The sequence below is a fragment of the Schistocerca americana genome, chromosome 11, assembly GCF_021461395.2.
Source record: "Schistocerca americana isolate TAMUIC-IGC-003095 chromosome 11, iqSchAmer2.1, whole genome shotgun sequence".
In the NCBI taxonomy this organism is placed as follows: Eukaryota; Metazoa; Arthropoda; class Insecta; order Orthoptera; family Acrididae; genus Schistocerca; species Schistocerca americana.
Window position 1 is genome coordinate 196,587,632 of NC_060129.1, and position 26,655 is coordinate 196,614,286.

General features: G+C 42.3%; 1 protein-coding gene across 3 annotated transcripts in view; it reads right to left on the reverse strand.

Moving 5' to 3' along the window:
• Positions 1-26,655, reverse strand: part of LOC124553956 — a 241,926-nt gene that overhangs the window by 16,087 nt on the left and 199,184 nt on the right. For all 3 annotated transcript variants that reach the window (XM_047127970.1, XM_047127971.1, XM_047127969.1), the window contains 3 exons: positions 17,757-18,071; positions 12,116-12,288; positions 7,306-7,594 (listed from right to left, as the gene is read on the reverse strand). In XM_047127970.1, coding sequence (XP_046983926.1) covers positions 7,306-7,594; positions 12,116-12,288; positions 17,757-18,071 — 777 coding nt within the window. The remainder of the gene's footprint in view (positions 1-7,305; positions 7,595-12,115; positions 12,289-17,756; positions 18,072-26,655) is intronic.

Genomic DNA, 26,655 nt, shown 5'->3' on the forward strand with positions numbered 1-26,655 from the left:
ATCGTGGAAATACCACGGGCTGGTGTGAAATGGTCTTACCAGCACCTAACAGTTTGACAGTAGCCTCACCGTGGGTCCTCATTTGCCCGGCCAGACGAATTACGTAATATCCACACCTGTGAAGCAATCGCATACGACAGCGACGCAATGTCGGCCTGCACGTGAACTTCAGTGCCAGCAAATTCGTCACCAATATTCCACATCCGATCGCCAGATGGGACAATTGCCGTACTGTCTACCGAGCATATCGTAACCCCTTCACACGTCAGTTCCTGCCGCGTGTGAACGACTAATGAACCCCTCCTACGTTTTTGTCACCGTGCACTGTCGGTGGGAGACTGGCAGCAACTGGAATACAAAATTACTGTCTCACAAATATCCTGCTGTTAACAACACTACACAAATAGAATAATTTGGAGCAGAGTCCTAACTGGGAAGCACGGACTGCTGACGAACAGCACAACTTCCAGTGTCATGGTGTACGAATCAATTACGTGAGACTTCAGTCGGGGCTAGTACACTATGTTCACCGTAAGACTAAACCTGATTTAAACAAACACAAATGCGACGACTGGGCAGAAACACAAATGCGATGATTGGTCAGAAGCCACAGCACACGTACGCTGGTTTTGTTACACTCTCGGAAGTAGGTCCCACTTACGTATTAGATATCTTATTACTAAGTTACGTTAAATGAAACAGAAACATATTCTACTGTACTAACAGTCATTAATGTTTTCCTTTCCTTAATCAGACTTTAGCTACATGGTTTTTATTTCAAAAATCGTGTACAGCCACAGTCTCTGTATTGTTGTGTTCCAATCGTCGTGTTCTTAATGCGCAGCATGAGAATGGCTGAGGCTGCTTGCTGCTCTGTAGCAAAATGAGTGTGGAATACGGTTAAAAAATGCCGAGAAATAGGTGGTTATTCATGTTTTTCATAAATTTACAGAAAAAATTGGCTTTCAAGTATTCCAAAGAACTGTGTTTGGTACAACTGGGATACAAATACAGGTTGGATATGTAGCAGAATAGGTAGCATAGTAGATTAATAATCACCTGCAGTGCATGTATCGCTGGTTCAAGTCTCAAATATCTAAAAAATAACTCTTAACTGCAAAATTCATCAATTTTTATGAATAACATATGTCTTCTTGTTTTTAATTACACATTACACGTGAAATTTCTGTATTCATTTCGAATATAAATTCTTAATTATTAGTATTCTATGAAAGATTTTTAATAAAGTTGCTTAAATAAAGAAAACATAATTTAATTTTTTAGGACAAAAATGAAACACCAAATACTCTTTTTTGGACTTTGTAAACTGTTTTATACCACAGATGTACTCTCACACAAACAAGAGTGATATGTGTCGTAGAAACAAAAAAACAATCTTGTCCACAGCATTGAGCAACCATACAAATGCTGCATTTTTACGTTTGCCACAGTACTATTACAATATGACCCGACAGAACTGATCTGGAGCCACGTTAAGGGATTTGTCATGAGAAATAAGCTTTTCATGTGTCACTGCCGAACACTGCCGGAAAATAGAATGGCGCATCACAAAAGAGGAGAAAATGCAGCACCTGGATGGCTTCGTGGATACTGTTGTTGACCAACTCGTTATCAATGTAGCAGATGACAGATTCAGAACTGAAATGTATTTAGATGTTTGGACAATATGGTTATGGATTAACAGCGATTAATATAAATTAACTTTGTATTAAGAAAACAGTCTTAATCGTGTTTTATATTTATATAGTGCTGACCAGTTCCAGCACATCGCAGGGGCCATCTTCAGGGCGAACATACCACTGGTCGACTGCTGGTGGCATCACATCTACCAAGGTGTGGCAAGAGACTGTCCACATTGATCACAAATTGACATTTACACAAAAATTGACAGAAAATGTGAAGGTGTGAACTTTGGTGGCCAACAGCTGAACGTGTGAGGCACTAGGACTGTTTCAAAATAAAGTTGTGGCAATGACAGTAAACATGGCACATGTCAATATCTAGGCATAAAGTCTTTGTCTTAGTCAGTGTACTCAGACAGTAACTATGCCTTGCGGATGAGGGCATGGGAATATATGCACATCAGCATCTGTTACTCCAAGATGTTGACAGGAATGGGTGAACCGTGGGCAAACACAGTATCACGAAGAAAGCGGTCGACCTAGAGAGACAACAGAACGTGAAGACAGAAGTAATCGTCAGAGAGGCACCTAGGGCCAATCGTCACCAATTTGAAGTGTAGCTGGTGCTTCGACGACCACAAGGACCGTCAATAGGTGGCTCACACAAAGATGATAAGAGGACTAAGCTCATTACAAATGTAATGTATTGCGAATACATAGAAAGAAGGATCCTTTATTGTATGATTATATGATAGCGGAACAAACACTGGTAGCAGTTACTTCTGTAAAATAACTGGGAGTATGCGTGGGGAACGATTTGAAGTGGAATGATCATATAAAATTAATTGTTGGTAAGGCGGGTACCAGGTTGAGATTCATTGGGAGAGTCCTTAGAAAATGTAGTCCATCAACAAAGGTGGTGGCTTACAAAACACTCGTTCGACCTATACTTGAGTATTGCTCATCAGTGTGGGATCCATACCAGATCGGGTTGACGGAGGAGATAGAGAAGATCCAAAGAAGAGTGGCGCGTTTCGTCACAGGGTTATTTGGTAACCGTGACAGCGTTACGGAGATGTTTAGCAAATTCGAGTGGCAGACTCTGCAAGAGAGGCGCTCTGCATCGCGGTGTAGCTTGCTCGCCAGGTTTCGAAGGGTGAGTTTCTGGATGAGGTATCGAATATATTGCTTCCCCCTACTTATACCTCCCGAGGAGATCACGAATGTAAAATTAGAGAGATTAGAGCGCGCACGGAGGCTTTCAGACAGTCGTTCTTCCCCCGAACCATACGCGACTGGAACAGGAAAGGGAGGTAATGACAGTGGCACGTAAAGTGCCCTCCGCCACACACCGTTGGGTGGCTTGCGGAGTATAAATGTAGATGTAGATGAAGGCACTCATTGCACGGACCTCTGTACACCGACAAGCCCTCTGCATTTGCGCCGGGCACATTTGGCCTGGAATCTCACTGACTCGAGTAGAATTGTCTTTAGTGACGATTCCTACTTCAGACTGAGCACCAATGACCTGTGAAGAAGTGTCTGGAGACACCCCGGACAGTAGTTGGATGTCAATCTGACTGTCGCCTGCCATATGGCCGTTTCTTTTCACAGCAGGAACACTTTCGTGTTATCCGTGGCACTCTTACAGCACATTTTTTCTGTGCCCCGATTCGTTGCCCTTCGTGGCAAGCCAGAGCCATCCTGGGCTTATATTTCAGCAAGACAATGCCCACCTTCACACGGTGACAGTTTCCACCGGACGGGTTTGTGCTCGGCAAACCCATCCCGACCGGCACGGCCGCCGGATCGCAACCGTATCGAGAACATCTGGAGCATTATGGGCAGTGCCCTCCAACCGGCTCAGGTTTCTGACAATCTAACGTGCTGACTGGACAGAATTTCCCATGATATCACTCAGGAAGACATCCGACACTATTAATCAATGCTGAGCTGAATAACTGCTCGCACAGGGGCCAGAAGTGGACCAACGCAGTCTTGCCTTGATCAATTTGTGAAGCTCTCTCTCTCTCTCTCTTTACTAAATGATTCAATTTTTCTGAAATTACCAACAAATTCCATCACATTTTGATAATTCCTTCACGGTGCATCTTTCTTGTCTTAGAGCGTATGAAAAGAAACTTACTAAAACTATTTCCCTCTTGCCTCAGGATGTGTTTCGTTGGCAAGTACTAAATTCAAATGAGGAGTCCCTTTTCACTGTGCCAAAATTTATTTGCCTCCTGTCAAGAAAAGAAACCAATAACAATGAAGCCACCAGCCATCGGCACCACACTAAACAGAAAATGAAAATGTTTGCTCTAAGTCAAGAACAGAATGTTACTGAAATGAAATTAAAATTGTATAATACGCAATTCAATTGTATAGCGCACAAGGAGGAATTTGTTATTCACTGAAGCTCTCCGACTGTGAAGACACTAACTTATGTCAATGGCAGTACTGCCACAGAAGTCGGTGAGGGTGGTGAAATGCCAAGTCTGATCACCTTGAGATGTTGCACTGCTTCGTACACTGTATTGTAGTAGTCGGTTTTCTTTTCTTTTAAATTAATAATGGGGCACAACTTTCAGTAATTCATTCCAAAGTCACCTAGCTGATTTAAATGATAGCTTTCACAATTTTTGGAGTAATGTCTTTGACTTACGGTGTAATGAAAATGGTACAGCTTATATATCGCTCAGTTCATTATTTGTGCTCTGTGGTTCTGGAAGTTAATTTTGCGCTAGAAGCATTTTCAGTTGCCCATTATAATCAAATGGGAAGGGGAGGGGGAGGGGGGGGGGACGGTTTACGTCTATTTAGACCATCGAAAGTATTAAAACTGCCACCATCATTTTTCATTTTTTATTAATCCTGGTTTTGAGACTTTCTGGATTGACTGGGTATAATGAAATTCAATCATTTGAAGATTACAAAAAATGTAACACAACATCCAAGATTTCCGATGATCTACATTACATGATTACTCTCAAATTCACAGTTAAGTGCCTGGCAGAGGGTTCCTGGGACCACCTTTAAGCTACTTCTCTACCATTCCACTCGCGAACATGGCACAGTAAAAACGAACACTTAAATCTTTCTGTGCAAGCTCTAAATTCTCTTCTTTTATTACGATGATCATTTCTGCCTATTTACGTGGGTGCTAACAAAATATTTTCATACGCTGAGGAGGAAGTTGGTGATTGAAATTTTACGAGAAGATCCTGTCGCATTCCTGTTTCACGTCAGTGACACACTCTCCCCTATTTCGGGACAATACAAAACGAGCTGCCTTTCTTTGAACTTTTTTGATGTCCTCGATCAATCCTATCTGATGTGGATCCCACACTGCACAGCAATACTCCCCCACAACATTATCTATGTTATCATTTTAATTTAATATTGCTACATTTCAATTCAATATTCAACATTGTTACACTTCAATTTAATTTATGAATAACTGCAATCCCTAATAATTTAGTCGAGTATACACCCTTTAGATTTGTGTGATTTATTGTGTAACTGAAATTCAGTAGTTTCTTTTTAATGCTCATATGGATGGCTTCACACTTTTCATTATTTAGAATCAACTGCTGATTTCTGCACCATTCAGATATCTCGTGTAAATCATTTTGCAATTCGTTTTGATCTTCTAATGGCTTTATATGATGGTAAACTACAGCATCATCTGCAAACAGTCTACGATGTCTGCTCAGATTATCTCCTAAGACATTTACATAGATCAGGAACAACAAAGTGCCTGTGCCACTTTCTCTGGGAATCCCAGATATTTCTTCTGTTTTGCGCTATATGACTTTTCCCTCACTACTACAAACTGTGACGTTTCTGATAGGAAATTACAAAACAAGTCACACAACTGACATGATACTCCATAGGCACACAATTTGATAAGAAGCTGCTTGTGAGGAGTGAGGAATGGTATCAAAAGCCTTCTGTGTAAAAATGGGGGAATCAGTTTAAGGGGAAGTTTACAATCTTTTGGTTAAAAACATCAATTTTTTTAAAATTGCATTTTTGGATCCATAAAAGTGTTTAGAATCCACCCCCGACATGGTTTTTCCGAATACGAAACGGAAATGTTTGTTACTTGCAGCTGAACAGAAAAATGCGCCTGCCTGAAATCGGCCTTTTTCACATGCCAGTTTTTTTTCGGGAATTTCGACTTTGTAACTGTGAAAAATTATTCTATATGCTTGTCCATGACTAAAACTGCTAAAAGTAATCAGGGAGCTTACGACATACTACTTCTTGGCAATCCGACGACATTCCAATTCGGTGGAACAGATGAAGAAGGCAATTTGGGCAATGTATTTCCACAAGTGTTCAATGGGTGACCACCCACAACACCAAAATTGTCCGGCTGGGGAAACTAGTTGGTGCAACTGGCACACTGCAGAGGCTACCGGACACCTGGACGAATATCAACACGACCAGCCAATCTCCAAAGAAGTTCAAAAAGTGATTCATCCGATCTACGCGGCCCTTTCAGAGGACGAGTTATGGTACCGGTGGTTGGGAGGAAACACACAAAATTCAAATGAAATTTTGAACGTGTGTGTTTGGGAGTTAACCCCCAAGCATTTGCATTCTGGTGCGAAGACTGTGGAGATTCTGACCTTCCTGGCAGTGAGCAGCTTCAGCTTCAGTGAAGCGTATTCAGCAATTCTGAAGACGTCACCCTGGGACTCTATTTGACGCAGTTCGCCAAGCATTCGGACGAGCACCAGATTCCAGTGGCTGAAAACTGCTTGCCATCGGCCGTACGAGCGACTCTGGAGCAGTGCAAGATCGCCCAGATCGAGCAGAACACCCTCTACGAGGAAGAGGAAGGACTAGTTTATGGACCCGGAACAGCAGATTGAACGTAAGTTGCACAATATTGCATTTATATGTAGTCAAAACTTCAAACACGTTTTTCTCTAAATGATTTTTTTTTTATCGCGCGGTACGGTAACTTGAAATCTACTGAACCGATTAGCACGATTCTTTGTTTCCGACGAAGCTAACTAAATGGTCTAGGAGTTGTACCACTTTTATTTCGATCTATCAACTATAAATATTTTTACTTGGCCGACAAGTCGAAAAATTGATGAAAAAAACCCTATTTTTTTACAAATGGCTGCCATTTTGTTTCTTATTGTCGAAATAACTTAAGCGAGATACAACTAGTAAAGAATCTTATATACTTCACTAACGTCAACTCAATTTTGATTTCAGATGAGCCGGCTGACCCCTGACATACCACGCGTGGAGGTCTACATCGAAAATTTGTTTCGTTCCAACGGCACTTCCGCCTTTGCTCTTCAACATTTCCGGACGAAAAAATTCCAGTTTGTAGAGGATATATCAATACACATTTTGACCACATTCGACACTGATATCTACAACACTTCCCGAGAAAAAAAATTCTCAAAGATCGTGCTTTTTTCGGGCCAAAGATAGTAAATGTCCCCCTAACGTCCCCTGTCGATGGCACTCATTACTTTGAGGGAATAAGAGCTAGTTGTGCTTCACAAGAATGATATTTTCTGGGTCTGCTTGGCTATTTGTTAATAAATTGTTTTCTTCAAAGTGATTCATAATGTACGAGCACAGTACGTTCCAAAATCCTACGTCGGGTCGTGTTACAATGTGGCTGTACCTGGGACACTGCAGATCGTCAGAGGGCGGCACGTGGTCACCAGAGGCAGCACGGAGTGCTGGCGAGCTCGACGTCCACCTCTCACCGGCACCCGGCAGCTGGGAACGTGCCGAGAGGTCGCCGCGCTGCTCCCGGTGGCACCGTGCGTCGGGCGGCTGGCAGGTGATGACAGCCGGGCCGACGAGCTCCGCGAGGGCGGTCGTCGCTCCCGGGCCTCCGTAGCTCGACAGCAACATTCGGCAGTGGTTGCAGAAGTTGCCGTCCTTGAACGTGTCCTCGTACCGCGGATCTGCAATCGGTGAACGCGGTTCGTGAGCATACCGCTCGAGAGCGCACCGGAACATTCGCCGACCCCGAAGGTAAAATCTCGTAGGCCGATGAAATATTCTCAGGTTACCGACCGAATCGTCACGTCGCACTGTCGTGACGTTTTGACGAGTTTCCTAATAGTCGTCTCGAGACGGAGTTCCAGGTTCACAGTCGACAGTGGGAAAGCCCCTGGGCATGGGTCCACTGTTGCCTGCCTTGTCTGCTGCTCCAACTGCTATTTTCTCATCTTATTGTTCCTATTGTGCTTTTGCTAAGGTCACATACCCTGCAGACTTCAGTTGGAAACCACTGCCCCAACTGCCAAGATTGTACTGTAGTCTTATCTCACTGCCGCAATGTCCCAGAACCCGTAGACACGATACAGCACCTTTGCCTGTTCAAAAACAAACGTGTGGCTCTCATTCACGCTCTGCACTGCCACCACCAACTTGAACAGACAAAGGTGCTGTACTGCATAAATGTTGTTGTCGGATGTGGTCATCAAAGAGGCAGTGGAAAGACGGGCATCTGACTATCTTGCCAACCGGGATGGTCGATCCTACAGATTTCTGCAGGGAATGTGGTATTAGGATAAGGGAAATAAAAAAAAGCGTAACGAGTGCTCCGATGTGAAAGAGGTGGAGGCAGTAGGTGGAAAGCAGCAGTAATCAATGTGTGATCCATTTAAACAATGGAACATTGAGAATGGAATGTAACAAAGCTATGAAAAGGATAGTTGCTACTCACTATACAGCAGAGATGTTGAGTCGGAGACAGGCACAACAAAAAAATTTGTCACACAATAGGCTTTTTGGCCAACAAGGCCTTTGTCAAAAACACACACACGCACACGCGCGCACACACACACACACACACACACACACACACACACACACACACACACACACACACACACACACACACACACAGGCAGCTGGAGCCAGACTACAATGGGAGAGGCAACCGGGTGGGGTAAGAAAGAGGGAGACGTGAGAAAGGGGAGGGATATTAGGTGAGGGATGGTAAAGTGCTGCTGCAGAAGCAGGCAGGGGAGAGGTGGAGAGAGGGTAGGCCAGCTACACACAGTCGGGAGGTTAGACAGATGGCGGGGAACAGCGGTAAAGGAGAGAAGTTAAAAGACTGGGTGCACTGGTGGAATAGGGGGCTGTGTAGTGCTGTAATGGGAACAGGAAGGGGGCTGGATGGGAGAGGACAGTCACTAACAAAGGTTGAGGCCAGGAGGGTCACGGGAACATAGTATATATTGAAGGAAGAGTTCCCACCTGTGCAATTCAGAAATCCTGGTGTTGGTACGAAGGATCCAGATGACACGGGCTGTGAAGCAGTTGTCCAAATGAAGAATGTCGTGTTTGGCGGAGTGCTCATCAACAGGCTGGTCCACTTGTTTCTCAGCCACAGTTTGTCGGTGGCCGTTCGTGCGAACAGACAGCTTGTTGGCTGTCATGCCCACATAGAATGCACCACAGTGGTTGCAGCTTAACTTGTAGATCACATGACTGGTTTCACAGGTAGCCCTGCTTTTGATGGGATAGGTGACGTTAGTGATTGGACTGGAGTAGATGGTGGTGGGAGGATGTATGGAATAGGTCTTGCATCTAGGTGTATTACAGGGATATGAGCTGTAAGGCAGGAGTTGCGTACAGATGGACAAGGATATTGTGTAGGTTCAGTGGGCGGCACAATACTACTGTCTGTGTGTGTGTGTGTGTGTGTGTGTGTGTGTGTGTGTGTGGGGGGGGGGGGGGGGGGGGGTGGGGGGGGGGGGATAGTGTGCAGGACATTTCTCATTTCAGGGCACAACACAATCCTGGCAGAGAATGTGATTCAGTTGATCCAGTCCTGCGTTGTACTAAGACATGAGGAGGAAGTTCCTCTGTGGCTAAACAGTGGGAGGTGGTGTGGGAATGGAGAGATAAGCCACGGGAGAAATGTTTTAGCACAATGTTAGGGGGTAATTACGGTCTCCAAGGGCCTCAGGGAGACCTCTGACGAATTTTGAGAGGCACCACTCATCACTGCAGATGCGATGACCACGGGTGGCTAGGATGTATGGAAGGGACTTGTCGGTATGCAACAGGTGGCAAGTGTCCAAGTGAAGGTATTGCTGGTGGTCGGTAGGTTTGATATGGACAGAGGTACTGATGTAGCCATCTTTGAGGTGGAGGTAAGATCAAGGAAGGTGGCTTGTTGGGTTGAGTAGGACCAGGTGAAGCTAATGGTGCAGAAGGTGTTGAGGTTCTGGAGGAATGTGGGTAGGGTGTCCTCACCCTCAATCCAGATCACGAAGATGTCATCAATGAGTCTGAATCAGGTGAGGGGTTTAGGATTCTGGTTGTTTAGGAAGGATTCCTCGAGATGGCCTATCAACAGGATGGCACGCGGGTGCCCACAGCCATACCTCAGATTTGTTTATTGACTGTCATTACCTCCCCCCCCCCCCTCCCAAACTGTGGTACAAACATGGATCTCCCATGCCGTATTTTTCCAGTCACATACCACCTCCAGAAGCCCCACCATCTGCCCAGAGAGAAGCATTCCCCTCATGACTCAGTACCACTCAGGACTGGAGCAACGGGGTTTCAACTACCTCTTGCTCTGCCCTGAAATGAGAAATATTCTACCCACTATCCCCCCCCCCCCCCCCCCCACACACACACACACAAATACACAGTGGTATTCTGCCGCCCACCAAACCTATACAATATACTCACCCACCCGCCACACAACCCCTTACCTCACGGCTCATATCCCTGTAACGGACCCTCCGACCAACACCTACTCCAATCTGGTCACGAACATTACCTATCCCATCAAAGGCACGGCGAGGTGTGGAACCAGTCACGTGATCTACAAGCTAAGCTGCAACCACCGTGTTGCGTTCTAAGTGGACATGACAACCGAGAAGCTGTCTGTCCACGCGAATGGCCACTAACAAACTGTGACCGAGAAACAACTGGACCACCCTATTGTCGAGCACACTGCCCGACACGATGTTCCCCATTTCAATTACTGCCTCACTGGCTGTCCATTTGGATCCTTGCCACTAACACCAGCTTTTCTGAATTGCGCAGGTGGCACCTCTTCCCGCAATATATCCTACGTTCCCTTAACCCTCCTGACGTCAACCTCCGTTAATCACTGTCCTTATCCATCTAGCCCCCTCGCTGTTCCCAACCCAGCACTACAAGCCCTCTATTCCACCAACACATCTAATCTTTTTACTTCTCTCCTTTTCCGCTATCCTCCACTCTCCGTCTAACCTCCTGACTGCACATACCTTCCCTACCCTCTTTGCACCTTGTTCCTAATGCTCTTGCAGCAACACTGTACCGTACCCCTCCCTTATCCTGCTATCCCTCCTGCTCTCTGTCCCAGCCTCTTCCTTACACCCACCTGGTTGTCTCTCACACCACGCACTGCTGTTCATAGACGGTGGTCTTGTGTGTGTGTGTGTGTGTGTGTGTGTGTGTGTGTGTGTGTGTGTGTGTTGACAAAGGCCTTATTGGCCGAAAGCTTACTTTCTGACAGCCTTTATGTTGTGTCTGAGTGCAACAAAAGGACACAAAAGAAAAGTTTGGAGTAGGTATTAAAATCCATGAAGAAGAAATAAAAACTTTGAGGTTCACTGATGACATTGTAATTCTGTCAGAGACATCAGAGGAGCTGGAAGAGCTGTTGAACGGAATGGACAGTGTAGTGAAAGGAGGATATAAGATGAACATCAACAAAAGCAAAACGAGGATAATGGAATGTAGTCGAATTAAGTCGGGTGATGCTGAGGGAATTAGATTAGGAAATGAGGCACTTGAAGTAGTACGGGGGTTTTGCTATTTGGGGAGCAAAATAACTGATGATGGTCAAAGTAGAGAGGATATAAAATGTGGACTGGCAATGGCAAGGAGAGCGTTTCTGAAGAAGAAAAATTTGTTAACATCGAGTATAGATTTAAATGTCAGGAAGTCGTTTCTGAAAGTATTTGTATGGAGTGTAGCCATGTATGGAAGTAAAATGTGGACGAAAAATAGTTCAGACAAGATAAGAATAGAAGCTTTCGAAATGTGGTGCTACAGAAGAATGCTGAAGATTAGATGGGTAGATCACATAACTAATGAGGAGGTGTTGAATAGGATTGGAGAGAAGAGGAGTTTGTGGCACAACTTGACTAGAAGAAGGGATCGGTTGGTAGGACATGTGTTGAGGCATCGAGAGATCACCAATTTAGTATTGGAGGGCAGCGTGGAGGGTAAAAATAGTGGAGACATAGAGAGGAATACACTAAACAGATTGAGAAGGATGTAGGTTGCAGTAAGTACTGGTAGATGAAGAAGCTTGCACAGGATAGAGTAGCATGGAGAGCTGCATCAAACAAGTCTCAGGACTGAAGACCACAACAACATAATATCTGCAACTCAGCATCTCCATCTTATTTTATTTTATTTTTTTACCACACAGCCACCTCAGACTCGGCCACGAGACTCACCCAGCATCCAGTAGTTGGAGTATTTGCCGTTGCTGCCCCCTAGCGCCACCTTCATGAAGTACTTGCTGAACCACAGGTTGCTGGCGATCGCGTTGTGCCAGCCCTTCTTGCTGCACACGAAGTAGGGGAAGTGGTTCATGACGAAGGCGTAGATCTCCGACAGTGTCGCCCTCCTGCCGGAAAACAAAACCGACACGGTTCAGTCCGAATCGTCCACAGGAGGCCCCAAAGTGGAACACGGGGGCACGTTTTGGCATCTTCCGGCAGACAAGCCCCAGTACTCTTCTCGACTTTGTACAAGTGAAGAAGTATACAGTTAAACAACTACATACTTCTTCACTTGTACAAAGTCGAGAAGTTTTCCCTGCTTCGAAACTGAAGAGAAGCACTGTTGTAAATATTGTATTGCCTTATTTTATTTATTAATACGATCGAGGACCACCAGGTTACAACATTCTGCTACCTCGAAATAATACACAGAGGTGACAACAGTGACAAGATACCGATACGCACGTATACAGAAGGAGGTAGCATTGTGTACACAACTTATAAAAGGGCAGTACACAGGTGGAGCTGCAATTTGTACTCGAGTGTTTCACATAAAAAGTTTTCCGATGTGATTGTGGCCGTACAATGTGGAATGGTAGTGGGAGCCAGACATACTGAAATCGTTACGTACTTCAGTATTCAGAGATCCACAGTGTCGAGCGCATGCTGAGAATACTGGATTTCAGGCATTACCTCTCACCACAGACAATGCAGTGGCCAATGGCTTTCACTTAACGAATGAGGGCAGCAGTGTTTGTGTATATTGTACACTGTGTGAAATAACTGCAGCAGTCAATGTGGGACGTATGACGAACATATCCTTTAGGACAGAGGGGTGAAATTTGGCGTTATCGGGCTGTGGCGGCAGACGACTTACGCGAGTGCCCTCGCCGACAGCACGACATCGCCTGCAGCATTTCTCCCCGGCTCGTAACAGTGGCGGTGGGACCCTACACGACTGCAAAAGAGTGGCCCAGTCAGATGAGTCCCGATTTCAGTTGGTAAGAGCTGACAGTCGTGTTCCAGTTAGGCACGGACCCTACGCAGCCATGAAACTGAGTTGTCAACGAGGTCTCCGTAATGGTGTGGGCTTTGTTTACATAGAATGGACTGGGTTGTCTGGTCCAACTGAACTCTGAGACCACCTGCAGCCATTCATGAACTCCACATTCCCAAACAATGGGCCACAATCTTTCACAACCGGTTTGAAGGACATTCTGGACAATTCGAGAGAACGATTCGGCCACCTGTCAATTCTGAAGGGACGTGTGAGCCACAGGTATTTGGTAGTGGAACAAGTCGGTGCAAATTTACAGAATGATCAGAAAATTTACAGAGAAAAGAATTACAGAATAAAAAATAAAAAATGTTAAAGACTACAGCAATACACTCAAATCAGAGAAAAGTTTTATACTACTGTGACGAACTCTTGTACAGAACATGAGTGCCATATGCCACAACAAAACCTGGATTTGTATACTTGGAGTTTACCACCCAATATTTTCAGTTCTGCTGGAAGCCTACTAAAAATGAAACATGCTAAATAGTGCACACCCTGCTGTACAATGCTTAAGAAAGTTTTACATCATTTGTCCATCTAGTGTCCATTCTTCTGAATGAGTCAATATTGTCAACAACACACCCCACTGTGGAGTACATACGAATGGGGACAGTGGAGTACAATTCTGAGACAACTCAACAACAGCCTACACACAGTTTGTGAACTGACGCTGCAGGTCTGTGTGACGGCCCTTTTACAGGTTGAGAAAATTGTTTGTGAGTGAACAAGGTTGCCCCAAAATATCAAGATCATACAAGGTAACAGAGTGAAGCGAAGTAAAGAGGCCTTTGGGCTTCAGCATCAAAGACAGTGGAGGTTATACTTAAGAGAGCAGAACTAATCTGGTGCAAACACCTAAGTTAGACTCATTTTGGCTGCTAAAGTGTTTTGCATAATTTACAGAGACAGTCTATTTTAGGAACATGACGAGATGAATAAGGGAAGGTACCAGACACCTTCAAAGAACGCCAGAAGCAAAACCATCAACCATCTCATTTAAGGTATCCCCATTCCACATTATTCGAATACGACTTTATGAAATGACAGAGGAGGTTTTTTTTGGACTGCTACTGTGAACCACATGTACATTCCACTATGTCTTTGTGGCTGTGGAATTATCCTTTAAATCCCTTTACTTCCATCCTGTCACTCTGCACGAGAGCAAAAACAGTCGTCAAAGCATTAACTAATCATTTTCTAATGGAAAAGTTAACACCATTTTTCTTTCTTTAATATGCTAAACATGTTTTGTAATGAGTAATTCACTGCTACCAAATGCTAACTAATCAAAGGACTTCACTATTTTGTGGTTAGAACTTGAAGCTGAAATAAGCTATGTTGACTCAATGAATGACTATACCCACAAAATATAAAGAAACACTGCACTGAGTGATAATTACCACAATTATAACTATGAAGCAGAGATTAATGTTGACTGATGAGGGCATTAAATGGAAATTAAATAAGCCTTGTGGTAACTTGTATGAATATTTACCTACATTTTATTATTTATGCAGAGACAAAAATGTAGTTTAGAGGGGAATCCATGCAGCAAAGGCAGTGAAAGTAATGAAATTTAGGAGAGTGGGAAAATTACTTTAGAAATGCAAACTTTGTACCCGAATTATGAATTGTCATAATTAGACAAATATATATGTCACTTTAAGTAAACTGTAGACAGTAATTTAGATAGTTAAACTAGCCCTAGAAACGAAATGAAAGGAATTGCTATGCTCAAGCATTTTACAGGGACATGCCACTGCTTATGTATATATTCGCGTACGTAGGAGAAGCTTGTAATTGTAATTCCAATTGCGAAAAATCTGTACATAAACTATTTAGTCATAAGATCATTTTTCTTTCTAGATGTAATTACATCTGCACTGGACTATGAAATGACTGATGGAATGACTGATATTCATACCTGATAAATCTGTGCTGTACACACACGTATACATATATACACGGTGTATCGAAAAGAATCACCCAATTTTAAAAAAATCACAACTATTACGTTATTTGAGATACATGCATGAACAATGTACTGTTGGAGAAAGCAAACTCTTGAGTTTTACACAGTTTCTGCTAGAATGGGTCACCGCCACACTGGCATCTGGAAGAGCGAGAAGTTTTAAACCAAAGGATTACTGAACGGTGCATTGGTCGCTCTGAACCAAATCAAATGATTCAACCTTACATTACTGGCCTCCAAGGTCACCAGACCTGACTGTATGTCATTATTTCTTGTGGGGGTTTATAAAAGACTCTGTTTATATTTCTCCGTTACCAACAACAATAAATGAACTGAAACATTGCATAACAACAGCTGTGGAAGCTGTAATTCATGACATGCTCACTGTAGTGTGGGAACAATCTGAATATTGCATTCACATAAGCTGTGCATCTCAAGAGGGCTGTATTGAACACACACGGGGGGGGGGGGGGGGGGGGGGGGGGGGGGAAAAAAAAAAGAGAGAAAAAAAAAAGAAAAAAAAAAAAAACCTGAGTTTCCCATTCATCAAAAAACAAAATTCATTGTATGTGTTCATTAGTTTCAGAAACGTAAACATGTCAAATCAGATGATCCTTTTTGATAGAACCTGTATTTTTATCATTTTTCTCTTTTCCCTAAGAGTAGGCACAATTTTTATTTCACATTACACTGGCTCGCAATCATACAAGCAGCTGCATTTGCTAGTGTTACAGTTGATTACCTCACTTGTAACTGATGAACTAAATAAATTTGTTAGCCATTTGATTAGTTACTACACTTGTCACACATCTATCCGTATTGCTAACCTGATTATTTATAACATTTGTCACTCATCAGCTACATTGGCAGCCTTACTTTACACTGATAGCCACATTGATAGCCATTCCCAATTTCCCACTTTTTATCCGGTTTTCTAACCATCAATAATTTACACTTCTAATCACTCATTAATTAAACTGCCTATTGAAAGATTATTTGTATTTTATTTGTATTTTATGTATGAATATTTACACAGATTTATGATGTTTCAAACACATATGTGGACTATAATAGCCACATAAATATTACTATTCTACTGTCTCACTACCTTGTCATACGTATCACTGTGTTACGAACACACTTTGTACAAATTTTGTGAAGATTCATTTGCACTGATGCACGCACAGAAAGACTGCAATACTGAGGAAAACGTGTATATTAAATATTATTATATGACAGAAGACAGAAACTCAGCCAGGATTAATAAAGCTAGATTAATCCTTTCGTTTACTGGTGTTATTTGACATTTTGCACTTGAGCACTGCTTAATAAACATTGTTTGTTGTTTTACACTTGTGCTATGACTGGATAATTTTGTAATGAGGGTCAAGATGAATTTCAGATACACCATGATGGCACGACCCATAAAATTAGCTGGTCAGGTCGATGAAATGTGGGACACACTATGGTGACTTTCTGTATACGTGCTACGGAAACAACTTTGAGACTGTGAGACTAAAAACGGGTATCTGGAACACCAAAAGTATTATTTTGCCAATTTTCTCTATGAAATTATGTTACTTTGAGTACAATGCTCATACACAAACCTTTTATATTGTTAAACACTTATGTATTATATAACAAAAGAGACAAGTCTTTTTAAAGTTTGTAATACACTTCCTATTATGCTCCACACATATCCTAATAGTGTTTTGAGTATAAATTTTACGTGCAATACTCTAGTGGATTTTGGGGAGGGGAGTGTTATGTAGTGTGACAGAATCAGATGACACAAACCGCATCTTATCATATCACACCATCCAGCAGCTGAATAGCCCGTACTTAAGTAGCAAACAGCACTTTTCAGTACAAATACCTGTTATTTCATGTATTTGTTAGTACCGTATTTCAATTCTAACTCCCTTATATTTCATGTTAACCTAGTTTTTCTATTACACAGTTAACATTTCTATATAATAACTTTATTATAAAATATACTCCTTACTGTCAATAAGGAAACATTTCTAATACCAAATCTTAAAACTTTCCGTCAATAAAAATAATTTATACTCTACATTATATCTCGAATGAACATTCCAAATTATATTAAAATATTTCATGCTGTAAATCAGCAACAATTCAAAAATTAGTTAGAAGGTGTCACTGTCTGGAATAACGTAAAGTAATTTTGTACGATTCATTTGCACAATTTGTAAGACTATTAGCTGAAGACTCTTTTGTAACAAGGAGACAATAAGTGAGCCGGGACAGTAGAGGAAATCGTGGTGGTCGCAACGAGCCAGTCAAAATACCGACGACGAGAAACCGTGTCATCGTCAACGTTAGGCAAAGCAGTTATCCCGATACAATATCAGCTGACAAGTCAAACACCTGGAGTAACACTTCAAAGCACCTTACGGCTGACGACTGAACGACCACAAACTTGTGCCTACCGTACATATAGCACACCGCGGATAGAACCAAACTGCCGCGGCATACTTTAAGAACCGGGTAGTGAAGTTTCACAAAAGGATTTATCACATTTTAATGCCGCTACCAACCTTTCCGGCGAACGCAATATGGCCTTAGCGATGATCTCCACGTAGCAGGTCGGCTGCGTCGTGTCGGCAGTACCGGCCGAGCCCGTGCCGTCGAGGTGGCGCTCCTCGCCCAGCCCGTCGACACCGCCGCTCTCGGCGATACCCCCAGTGTCGGCCGAGGTCAGAGCAGCAGTGTCGCCTGTCGACGACGCCGTGTCCGACGCTGTGGAGTCCTCCTCGCAGTGGCCGCCACCGGCGCGAGACAAATCGGGGACAGTCTGCCCGGTGCTCCCGGCCTCGGAAACCGAGTGGCCGGTCGGTGTCAGGATGGCGGTGCTGTTTCAGTGGGACAGAGACAGTATTCGATGAGTAGAGATTCGTGGACCTCTACAGTAATTATTGAGGAACATACAAACAAGTATGAACGATACCTGGAACTCAGGCCGAAACAAAAAAAGTTAATACAAAACGGGAGAAAGGTTTATTCAAAAAGAAAGACCTATATATGTGCTTCATCGATCTAGAAAAGGCATTTGACAGTGTGGTTTGGGGCAAGGTGGCGACTATAATGAGGGAAAAGAGAGTGGACTGGAAAACCAGAAGACTTATAAACTCATTATATCTTAATCAAAAAGTTTCAGTTAAAGTGAGAGGAGACAGTACAGACTGGATCAGACTAGGAAAAGGAGTAAGACAAGGATGCTGTCTGTAACCTACTCTTTTCAACCTCTACTTGGAAAATACGATTGACCAATGCTCATTAGATGACAAAGGAGTTGAAATTGGAGGAAGAAGAATAGGGTGTTTGAGGTTTGCTGATGACATGGTCCTTCTAGCAACAGGCGAAAAGAATTACAGGATTTGGTGGACACCATTGATACTAACGGAAAAAAAAATAAAACAAAAGTGTTGGCACTAGGAGGAAATAAGAAAATAAAAATTATGCTGAATGGAGAAATACTAGAACAGGTGCAAACTTTCCAAGTATCTTGGAAGCAGGATAGACACCAACTGGAAGTGCACCACAGAAATTAAAACAAGGATAGCAATGGCAAAAGAGGCGTTTTATAAGAAAAGGAGGATTTTCTGCAGCGGTCTGTACAGAGAACTCAGGAAGAGACTCATAAAATGTCTCGTATGGAGTGTTCTTCTACATGGCGCTGAAACGTGGACTGTGAGGAAAAAAGACAGAGCAAGGCTGGAGGCTTTTGAGATCTGGACATGGCGGAAGATGGAAAGAATAAGCTGGATGGACAGAGTAAAAAATGAAGAGGTACTGAGAAGAGTGGGAGAGAAAAAGACAGTTACTAGATGTAATAAAGAGAAGAAAAAGAAATTGGATCAGGCATATATTAAGAAAGAATGACGGATTGATAAAAACAGTTTTAGAAGATTATGTAGAAGGGAAAAGAAAGCGAGGAAGGAAGAGATTCCAGATACTGCATGACAGGATGGACAGTACGACATACAGCAGCCTTAAGAAGAAAGCAATGGATCGCAGAAAATGGAGAGGCAAAGGACCTGCTAATATAGCAGATAACTGACGATGATGACAAAACGGCATAACAAATGGGAAACATTGGCAGAACGGGGAGAGACTAAAAGTGAGATTTTTTCACTCGTCAAGCAGAATGATATCAGAAAAGTAATGAGACTGACACTACTGCGAGCGATCTGGCACTGCCGTGTTGTTCTACTGGTGCAGATCGGTGTGTTCACACCCTCCAGATGCTCAGTCCCAAGCTTCAGCCCCTCACAGCCAACACGTGATATTTGAGAGGGCCACCAGTGATGTGTTCTCAGTGCGTGTTAAGAAGCTGGATGAACGGGATTTAGAGCAATGTTATGCAATCGACTTTTGTGTTAAATCTGGGGAATCTGCCAAGTGCTGCCTTCGAAAAGTTGGAACGTGCCTACAGGGAACATTCCTCGTTAAGAGTAAACGTTTTTCGTGCCACAAATCATTTTTGGAAGGCAGAGAATGCGTTTAAGATGAACCTCACTCAGTGAGACCTTGTAACGGCACTAGAATTACGTAACCATTACGGCACCTCACCTCGACCTCTCGATACCGGCAATATTCTGCTGTGTTTCTGTAAAATAGTTAACATATTTCTGTGACGACATTCAGATTCGATTTCATTAATGTAGAGGTACTTCGATACATCGATATGTATATATTGCAATGATACTTTTCTTATGTGGATTCTTTCTTTTGTCACTATGATCATTGACGTACTTGTAACTCTGATTTTTGGGTGCGTTAAGCGGTTATTAGAGAGTCGAGCTTTGGTCGTCGTGTTAAAAAGACGCAAATTGTAGTCAGTTCATGAAATGTGAACTTCAACAGTGAGGAAGATATTTTTAAGTATTTTTTATATTGTGAAGTCACATTGCAACAAAAGTAATAAAAAAGAAGCGTAACTAAAATTCGGAATACTGATTACTTTTTTACACCACCATTGTCCTAACTTGGAAAAGTTTAATCTTCAAGAATGGTTTATGAAACAAATCTATAAAACTTTCGAATATCGCAGAATAACACCTAGGCTCTTTCCATCCGAGCTTGGAATCATCACTACCTAGATTTTCGACGATTGAGCCATGAGTTCACAACAAGACCAGCGTGGGAAACACGAAAAGATGAGCGCCTAGTTTATCCATTATTTCAAGAAATGACTTTATTAACTGTGCTCTAATGACTCCTGCCACATAATATAACTTTGCTGTTGCCCAAAAATGCAATATTTAGCAGCGTGAGCAACACTACAATCATAATTAATTTTTGACCTTTGACGTGGTAGGGTTGTTAGAACCTCCAACTTCAAAAGCCAATGAAAACGTTGAACGTGTGTGCGCTCTCGTGAGAACAGACCGATATTTAAAATTAAGGATAACAGGTGACCCGTTAAACCAGGGTTGCCAAGTTTCTGGAAGTCAAAGTCCCTGATAGCCAGACAAATTTTACCATTTTTCCCTGACAAATTTTGAGATCTCAAGGGTAAGTCAAGACATAAGTCGACAATCTGTCTGCAGCTATGGTGCAAGAAACAATACCACAAAAAAGAAAATATCTAAAAAAAAATTTCCAGCAGATGGCATTTCCTGATGTCAGCAAAAGCTTAAGGAGACATTGTACGTGAAATTCATTGAAATTTGACACTTTCTGTTTTCTACTCCATAATTAACTTTGGACTTTCCTGAACATTTTTATATAATGCATTAAAATCAGACGATTGTGAGACCTTCAAATAATGTTTTGAATGTTGACATGTGACTGTCAAATTTTGCGGCTATGCATATACTGCCGCAGTTGAGCAGTCATATCTTGGGAACTACAAAGTCTAGAAGACTGTGAGTTGCTGTGTTTTGTGCCTACTGCTATGTCTCTGAAGTTGGAATTACAAATAAACCTAAAAAACAAACTGCGTAATATAAAACTGTCTGATGCCTAGACAATAAAATGTGCTGGAAGACTAACAGACAAAGTAATTGATGAATTACAGGAATATTATGGGAAATCCACTGCATTTTCATACATTATCCAACGAAGTAAATACAAATTCCGTATAGTTCATCTTCGAATGTAGCAGCATTTCAATGTACTACGAAAAACCGACTGGCAAGACTGTTTGGGATGTTTGTCAATATGGCCAACTCTACGTTCTGAATTTTTTCCTACTTGTGAGAATAGATGGTTGCTAATAGGAAATTCTATGAATTGTGAATCAGATGCAGTATTCTCTTCACCATAAGAATAATATGAATATAAACATTTTGCCATGTATTCTTTCATGTTTGCTGCTATCTCATTTAAATCCTGTCTGCCTGATAAACTACGAAACTAGAGTGAGACAACAGCAAACGCGGAAGAATATACATATCATATCATGTTTATATTGATGTTATTCTTATGCTGAATAGTGATACAGTCAGAAATGAAGCAAGGCAACTGACTAGATTTTTAAGTCTAAGATGACTCTAATTTCTGTGCAGAATGTAATGTACTAAAGAGGCATCTGCAAAGATTTTCAGATGGAGAAAAATTTTCGCTAGACTCTCGCTCAGAACATCATCTCTCATACACAGTGTATTATTTGGTTCTTGTTGATCATTATCAAAGAGAGCAGCAGTGTAAGTAACAACAAATAGCAGTCTCTTGCCATTGTTTCGCTAATGAGACGATTCCTCTCTCTTTTTTTTTAAATTGTAAGCGGCGGTAGCGCGCACAAAAGCAAGCCATGCCGCGAGTGGCGACAGGTCGTAAACACTCATTATCAGAATGCGACAAATAATGCATGACACAGTACAGTAATGCATTTTCGGCTTAAGGTGACTTAAAAACCTATAACAAAGAAAACTACACGTACCAGATCAAAGAAAAATAAGCAATCAATTCAAACCAGACGAAGCACGTGGAAAAGGAAGGGTACCCGTATCAATACGGATGGAGCGCCTGACGCATAGCAATGGCTACCTTGTAAAGCTTAACTGCTAAGCTTACGACTCGAACCAAACTACTGTCGCTGTAACGTCATTCATTCGACCTAAATTGTCTCATATTACAATGGACCAACTTTGTTTCGATTTGGAGGTGCGGCCTAAAACTTCTCTCTCCCCTTGAATTTCGAGTCTCAAATTTCAGGTCCGGCTTAGATACGGGAAAATTTTTTTTCCTCGATTTCGAGTCTCACTTTTCAGGTGCGGCTTAGATTCGAGTAAATACAGTATCACCAGGCCCGAAGGAGTGTCGAGGAAAGTGTCGGCCCGGTGTGCCCGACTGTACCGCAGCCGCAGTACGTAGGGAGACCGAGAAGGACTGCCCGAGGAATTTGACTATACGTCAGCACGCCGACATCCTGCAAAACGACATGCCGTACAGGCGGACAACAGGCGACCAAGAACAGTGACAACCGAACAAAACTGTTTTCAAAACTGTCTGTCGTACGGGCGCGATTAATAACGGAAATGTAACTTCACAGAGGTTAAAGTGAATGGTGCAATTGGTTTCCACAGAAGAAACTCAGCTGAGGCCTGAGAAACCCTGCAGACAATGGTTGCTGACCAGGGTAGCAGCAGAGACAACATTCTGCTGTTTTGATCTACATTAATACAAAAATATAAACGGAGCTGCAACAATTTTACTCACAGAGACTGTAGTACCGACAGTAATGTTAGTACACTGCTCGACCAAAAAAGTTCAACACCGAGAAATCGCAGTACGTGTACGCGTCTCCTACAGGTAGATAAATGATTAAGAGATATAATTATCTCCGACAAATAGAACGGTTACCCGACTGCATTAGTGCTGTCAGTGCTCGGAGTTGTTACATGGCGCGGTAGCATAAATAAGGGGCGTGAATAGCATCAGGTGTCGAGTGATCGTGTAGGTGATGTGGACTCGTGTAAGGTATCGTTATTAGCACCTGACAGAGCTTCAAAGGGCCTCACAGTGGGTTTGTATTTGGACAGATAGTTGAATTGTGCAATATGAGGGTGTAAAAAAGTTACACGATTTCAAATTGTTTACAAAACAACTTCATCCCCCTCAAAATACTCTCCATTACAACTAATACATTTGCCCCACCGGTGCTTACACTGTCTGAAACATTTTTTGTAGCCATCTATAGAAATGGCTGACAGCTCCTCCTTTGTTTTTTTCTAAACTTCTCCAATGCTGTCACACTGTCGTCTTTTCATGTCCCTTTTTATGCACGGAAATAACAAAAAGTCGCAAGGAGCCAGGACAGGCGAGTAAGGTGTGTGGAGCAGTTTCGAGCTGTCATTTCGAAGCACGAAACGTTTCAACTCGACATTTCTTTCAATTTTCAGTCAAAACCTGAGAAACAAACTTGGCAGCAACCCTTTTCATTCCAAAATCTTCGATTAAAATTCGCTGAAATGAGCTCCACGATAGCCCACTAATCTCTGACATTTGACGAATTGTCTGTTGATGGTCTGGAAGCACAAGCTCTCTAATCTTTTTCAATATTTTTCTCGATTTGGGCAGTCGACGGATGTCTGGAATGAGATTTGTCAACAATTGACACGTCACCATTTTTAAATAGAGCAAACCACTCTTACACTCGAGTTTTACCATACTGTCATCTCGGTAAGCTATTTTCAACATTAAAACAGTATCACCATAATTTTTACCGAGTAGAAAACAAAATTTCACAGCTCCACATTGTTCACTGAAACCTGCCATCTCAAGAAACGAAACGAGAACAAAACAGCGTTAGCAGAAACAATCAATGCATACGAACAGAGCAAGCCAGGTCAACAACACAGGTGGCACTGAACTGGCAATAATGACGATCGGTTTGTGGGACGCTCAACTGGGTCGTCAGTGCCCGTACAAAGTACCAATTTTTACACAGCCCAATTTTTACACAGCCCAATTTTTACACAGCCCAATTTTTACACAGCCCAATTTTTACACAGCCCAATTTTTACACAGCCCAATTTTTACACAGCCCAATTTTTACACAGCCCAATTTTTACACAGCCCAATTTTTACACAGCCCAATTTTTACACAGCCCAATTTTTACACAGCCCAATTTTTACACAGCCCAATTTTTACACAGCCCAATTTTTACACAGCCCAATTTTTACACAGCCCAATTTTTACACAGCCCAATTTTTACACAGCCCAATTTTTACACAGCCCAATTTTTACACAGTCCAATCTACCAACCGTTCGTTACAAACGATGATGATGATGAAATGATGAGGGCAACACAAACACCCAGTCCCCGGGCAGAGAAAATCCCTAACCTGGCCAGGAACTGAACCCAGGCACCCGTGATCCACAGGCAGCAACGCTAGACACTAGACCACGAGCTGCACACAATTGGCAATGAGTTGTGCTATACATGCCTAGTGGTAGAAATGAATTACCAAATATTAAATACAGGGTGCCATTTAAAAAATCCATACCACTGTTCATATCTTTGTAAAAAAAAACAAAGCTACAATGAAGGCAATCACTCTGATTGGTGTCCCCCTGTCGGGTAAAGAACATTTTCTTGAAACTTTTTGTAATTTTCATCTGGACTAACAGTTATTTAGGGTGGTCAAGATAAATGGCTCAGCCTGTATAGTGCACGAAGCATTATGTTGTATCCTACAGGGAAGATAGGAAAAATAAACTTTTAGAAATACACTACTGATGAGAAACTGCTGCAAACAGTACCTACCATAAAGTATCTAGTAGTAACTATCCAGAGCAACCTCAAGCAAAATGAAGACACGAAACAGGTAGCAGATGCCAGACAGATCGATAGGAAGAATCTTAAGGGAATGTAACTCAACCACGAAGGAAGTGGCTAACAAGGTGCTTGTTAAACTGATTCTTGAGTTCTGTTTGTCAATCTAGGATCCCTACCAGACAGGACTGATAGAAGAGAGAGAAAGGATACAAGTCAGACAACATATTACTTCCTCACATATACTTCTCACTAAATGATCATGATCAGAAATTCCAAGAATTCAGAGCAAATACAGTGGTTTACCAATAATCATACTTTCCATGCAGTAGTGGAAGGGGGGGGGAAGATAAGTTACGAGTACCGGAAGTAACCTCTCCCACACACGATCAGGTGGCTTGTGGAGTACTGATGTAACCTGTAAAAACTCTCTTTCTGAAGAGTCTTCCAAAAGAGACAGCAGTCGACATCCAGCCGTAACAGATAGTAAGCAACTTGACCGTGTACCCTGATCACTGCGTGTGGGACCAGCAGTGTTGAGTGTTTGGAGGGAGTGGGAGCAAAAACCTGTGGTATGTCACAGATTGAGTGGAGCTATCTATTAATGGATATCTGGGTTCGTATATTTCAACGGATATTTTGCAGTTACTCACACATTGTTTTGAGGGAAACATCTGTGCAAGTCACCCTCTGTGAATAAAATTGAGCTTTCTTGTTATTACATCAAAATCTAGTGTGTTACTGTTTGTGTGAGAATAATTTTATTAAATGGTAATCATGAAGTGAATACTGATGAACTTCATTTTATAGGATACGTAGTTGGCACTGATAGCAATTTCAATTTTGAGAAATCTGTGATAGAGGCATGGTTATATATTAAACAGGTACACCAAAGAATGAAACTAATCATAAGTGATCTACAACAGCAACTGGTTTGGCTGCACTTGGTGACATTTTAAAGGATCCTAAGAAGATTGGTATAAGATAGGTAGTTTAGAGAGAAAAAGTGAGTTAAGGTGTATCTGTAGCAAAATAAGATCATAGAGACCATTACTTACGGATATGTAACAGGGAAGGGAAAAAGCAGGAAGGGAAAAGGACTCGGCTCCTGGGTGACTGCAAGGCAGCTTGCAAACATGGCGAACTGCAGGAGGAAGCAACGGATCACAAGAAGTGGAGATAAGCTTGCTAAGCAGAAAGTTAATTGTGGTCCTGGAATCTTTCCCTTGACTGAATGTTTATTTTCTGTGCACAAAGTAAAGTTATATGGAAAATGAATCTCAAAATGAGGGCAGATAAATGTTCAATGACCTCTTCACAACAATTGTCACTAGAATATAAGCACAAGTTTGAATCATAGACATATGGGAAAGAAATGGGCCATGTTCAGGAACCACCCCAGCAATTACCTCACTGTTGCCTTGTAATTGGTCATAATTTCTGTTGGATGATCTGGACAGATGTGGAAGAAAGCATGAAGGCTCCAAATCTGCCACATATGACGGTTGTCAAGAAAATAACGCACCACATTTTTTTTTCTTCAACTATTCTTTACCGAACATAATGAGAATTACATACACGAAAGAATGGTGCTTTATCTATACACCCTATTTTTCCACGTAATCTCCATCCCATTCTACAGCCTTCCTCCAGTGCTAAACAAGTGCGTGTATGCCCTGTCGGTACCAATCCTCGTCCTGGAGGCGGAGCC